This window comes from Colobus angolensis, unplaced genomic scaffold, assembly GCF_000951035.1.
Source record: "Colobus angolensis palliatus isolate OR3802 unplaced genomic scaffold, Cang.pa_1.0 Scaffold15, whole genome shotgun sequence".
NCBI classification, from domain to species: domain Eukaryota; kingdom Metazoa; phylum Chordata; class Mammalia; order Primates; family Cercopithecidae; genus Colobus; species Colobus angolensis.
In genome coordinates, this window is record NW_012114599.1 from 4,887,158 (window position 1) to 4,891,975 (window position 4,818).

The 4,818-nt window shown below is 42.9% G+C and overlaps 1 protein-coding gene across 1 annotated transcript in view; it reads right to left on the minus strand.

The window, feature by feature from the left end:
- The window catches only part of SLC3A1 (solute carrier family 3 (amino acid transporter heavy chain), member 1), a 44,123-nt gene that overhangs the window by 13,005 nt on the left and 26,300 nt on the right, over positions 1–4,818 (minus strand). Inside the window, exon 7 of the mRNA XM_011936025.1 lies at positions 3,899–4,094. Within this exon, the coding sequence (XP_011791415.1) occupies positions 3,899–4,094 (196 nt within the window). The remainder of the gene's footprint in view (positions 1–3,898; positions 4,095–4,818) is intronic.

Here is a 4,818-nt window from a genome sequence, read left to right on the forward strand (position 1 = left end):
TGGGGTTTCACTGTGTTAGCCAAGATGTTCTCGATCTCCTGACCTCATGATCCGCCCGCCTCAGCCTCCCAAAGTGCTGGGATTACAGGCGTCAGCCACCACGCCCAGCCTTATTTTATATTTAGAGATGGGTTCTCACTCTGTCACCCAGGTTGGAGTTCAGTAGTTGATGATCATGGCTCACTGCAACCTTGAACTCCTGGGCTCAACTCCCACCTCAACCTCCCAAAGTGCTGGAATTTCAGGTGTGAGCCACCATGCCCAGCCTACAATCAGTTGAGTTTTCAACAAAGATTCCATGATAATCCAATGAAGGAAAGAATAGTCTTTTTAGCATGTGGTGCTGAGATAAATGGACCAGGCAGTGGTTTCTAATATAACACTAAAAGTACAAGTAACAACAACAACAAAACAATTGGACTTCATAAAAATTAAAAACTTATATGCTTTTTGAGGGATGCTATCAAGAAAGTGACATGAAAGCCCACAGAATGGGAGAAAATACTTGCAAATCACCTATCCAGTGTATATCAGGAATTCTTACAACTAAACAGTAAAAAGATAACCAAATGTAATTATAGGCAAATAATTTGGATAGACATTTCTCCAAATAGGACATACAAATGTCCAATAAGCACATGAAAATACCCTCAAGAAAATTAGCCATCAGGGAAATGCAAAAAAAAAAATTACAATGAGATAACAACTTGACACTCAGCAGGAAGGCCATCATCACAAGGCTTGATGAGATGTAGAAAAATTGGAACCCTTGTAACATTGCTGGTGGGAATGTAAAATGGTGTAACTACTTTGGAAAACAGTTTGGCAGTTCCTCAAATAGTTAAATGTAGACTTACCATATGCCCAGTGGAGCAGTTCCACTCCCCAATATATACCAGAGAGAACTGAAAACATGCTTTTATAAAAACTTGTACACAAATGTCCATAGCATCACCATAATAGTCCAAAAGTGAAGACACACGTATGTCAATTCATGAATGGATAAACAAAATGTGCTTTATGGAAGTTATTATTCAGCCATAAAAAGGAATGATGTACTGATACGTACTGCAACATGGATAAACCTTGAAAACACCACATTAAGTAAAAGAAGCTAGACACAAAAGACCCATATTGTATAACTTCATTTATATGAAATGCCCTGAGTAGGCAAATCCATAGACACAGAAGGTAGGTGAGTGGGTTGCCAGAGACTGAGGACAGAGAGGGAGGGGCCATGCGGAGTGATTACTAATGGGATATGTGGTTTCTTTTGGGGGTGATGAAAATGCTCTGGAATGAGATGTTGGTGATAGTTGCATAATTCTGTGAATATACCAAAAATCCACTTAATTATATACTTTAAAAACGGTAAATTTTGGCTGGACTCAGTGGCTCACACCTGCAATCCCAGCACTTTGGGAGGCTGAGATGGGTGGATCACCTGAGGTCAGGAGTTCGAGACCAGCCTGGTCAACATGATGAAACCCCATGTCTCTACTAAAAATACAAAAAAAATAGCTGGGCGTGGTGGCATGCACCTGTAATCCCGGCTACTCTGGAGGCTGAGGCAGGAGAATTACTTGAACCCAGGAGGCAGAGGTTGCAGTGAGCCAGGATCGCGCCACTGCACTCCAGCCTGGGCAACAAGAGCAAAACTCCATCTCAAAAAAAAAAAAAAGATAAATTTTATGGTATGTGAATTGTATCTCAACAAAGTTGTTATTTTAAAATTGTAATATAGTTTTAATACTTACATTTAACAAATTAAAGCTTTTACCATGGCTAAATGTGAGCCTCTTTCCCCCTCACCGGACGGAGAAAGGCTCTGGCAATGGAAACACACATTCCTGCCAATTAAAGCATCAGAAAAGATTGAAATAAGCTTAATCATGATTCACAGATTCTGCCAGTGTTTTTCTGCCTAGGCTGCATTTTCTCCTTTATCCTTTCAGGTTTTCATCAGGCTGTGTAAGATAGCTGGCAGGATCTGTGCATAAAGTATCAAAATCATACCACTTTTCAGGGCTCAGATCAAACCTACAAATATTGTGGGGGTACCACAGAAGATATTGACTAGTGTAAGTCAACTTGCTATACGAGAGCAACTCTCTCTGTATATAAGAGAAGGCACAGCTTTGGTAAATCGCTGAACTGCATAATAACAACACCAGCAACAAACAAACCCTGAGCCTGAGCACCTCAGTGTGAGGTGGGCACCATGCTAGGATGCTGGGAACCTGCCTCTGCCTTTACCCAGTGCACAGTCTAGTGGGGAAAGCAGACATCATGGAAGTGTGTGGACTTTAAGGAAAGGGAATGAAGGGGTGCTACAGTGTACAGTGGGTAGACCTGACACCTCATTTGGGGGCTCCAGAAGGCTTCCTGTGTTGACACTTACCTGAGACCTAAAGGATGAGACCACAGAAGCAGCCTAAGGTGGTAGAGATACAGAGAGATGGAATATTATCGAGACTAAAAAGGTGTTTTAGAATTTACATTTATAATATATTAAAGAAAGGAAGGGCCAGGAGTGGTGGCTCATGCCTGTAATCCCAGCACTTGGGGAGGCCGAGACGGGTGGATCACAAGGTCAGGAGTTCAAGACCAGCCTGAGCAACATGGTGAAACCCGTCTCTACTAAAAATAAAAAAATTAGCTGCGCATGGTGGTGTGCACCTGTAATCCCAGCTACTCAAGAGGCTGAGGCAGGAGAATTGCTTGAACCTGGGAGGCGGAGCTTGCGGGGAGTCAAGATCGCACCACTGCACTCCAGCCTAGGCAACATAGGGAGACTCCATCTCAAAAAAAAAAAAAAGAAAGAAAGAAAGAAAGGAGGGTTGTCTTTTATATGAGAGAAAGAAACTTCCATTTTGTTTCAACCACTGTTACTGTGGGACTTTGAAGCAGCAGGGCTTACATCGATAATATTACAAACATCTTACAGAGGGGCCTAATGTTGATCTCTAACTCAAACCCAAAGACAGAAAGATCAGATCAGGAAAAGCAACCCTCACAGGTGTGGAAGTGAGAATACTGGTTTGTTACCACAGGTATGTATCACTGTATCTTTTGTTCTTTACTGAAGTAATATATTGCCAGTCTTGAAAAATGTTAGTGCCGGGCATGGTGGCTCATGCCTGTATTCCTAGCACTTTGGGAGACTAAGGTGGGCAGATCACCTGAGGTCAGGAGTTTAAGACGAGCCTGGCCAACATGGTAAAACCCCACCTCTACTAAAAATACAAAAACAAAAATAATTAGCCAGGCGTGGTGGCACGCGCCTGTGGTCCCAGCTACTCAGGAGGGTGAAGTGGGAGGATTGCTTGAGCCTCAGAGGTTGAGGCTGCAGTGAGCCATGATTGCACCATTGCACTCCAGCCTGGGTGCAGAATGAGACCCTGTCTCAAAAAAAAAAAAAATTGTTCTGAAGAGTGTAGTGCAGAAGGTGGAGAAATTCTTTCTCTGAGAATCTCTGTAGTTTAAATGCTTTTTGCAGTGCATTCTACTCCACAAATTGGTGTTTTGTCACAGTTTTATGTTGCCCTGAATTGTGGTGTACCTCTTTCCACACTTGAAATCCTCTTTCTTCCCATTGACATCATAAACTCTGGGATATGTGGGGAGAAATTATTGTTTGATATCCATCCTCAAAAAGCCTAGCAGTGTTCTGAGCATAGACAAGCACTCATTCAATATCCATTCCATTCAGTGGGCAGTGTCTCTCCCTTAACAAAAAGAACCTGGCAAAGGTTGGGACAGGCCTGGCCACTGAACAATCATGAAATAAGGCAGAGGTGATGGTCACTTAGAGACAAAGGTCCATTGTATTTTAGAGGTAACTAGACAGCAAAGGCAACAGCAGCACATTATGTACTGTGCTGGCATGAGGACTTACCATCCAATTAGGCCATTTTCCTTCTGGCATGTTTTCCATCCAGGAGGTGATAACCTCATACACACTGTTCCCAGAAACAGTGTCTAGCATGGTGAGGTAATTGTTGAAGGGAAAGTCGGCTTCTTGGATAAATGGCAATCCATAGTACATCACGGTTCTGTCAATAGTTTCTGCATAGGCTTCAGTCCCCATGAACCTGTAAGAGTTGACAAGGTTCAATGTCATCAGGGCCTGTCAGAAGACTGGGAAGGCGCTCCACAGCTGCTTATCTTGCATGTACAAGATGTAGGGGCTGAATGCACACCATTAACCATATAGGACTAGCACCTTCTAGAAAGCAATCAAGCTGTCACCAAATGTTAGACTGGATTAAGAAAATGTGGCACATATACACCATGGAATACTATATGCAGCCATAAAAAAGGATAAGTTCATGTCCTTTGCAGGGACATGGATGAAGCTGAAACCATCATTCTGAGCAAACTATCACAAGGACAGAAAATAAAATACTGCATGTTCTCACTCATAGGTGGGAGTTGAATAACGAGAACACATGGACACAGGGCGGGGAACATCACACACTGGGGCCTGTCAGTGGGTAGGGGGGCTAAGGGAAGGACAGCATTAGGAGAAATACCTAATGTAAATGACAAGTTGATGGGTGCAGCAAACCAACATGGCACATGTATACCTATGTACCAAACCTGCACGTTGTTCACATGTACCCTAGAACTTAATAAAAAATAATACAAGGCAGAAAAATCTCCCCCCTCAAAAAATGGAACACATTTGAGTGCCAGGCATGGTGGCTCACACCTGTAATCCCAACACTTTGGGAGGCCAAGGCAGGTGGATCACTTGAGGTCAGGAGTTTGAGACAAACTTGGCCAGCATGGAGAAACCTTGTCTCTACCAAAAAT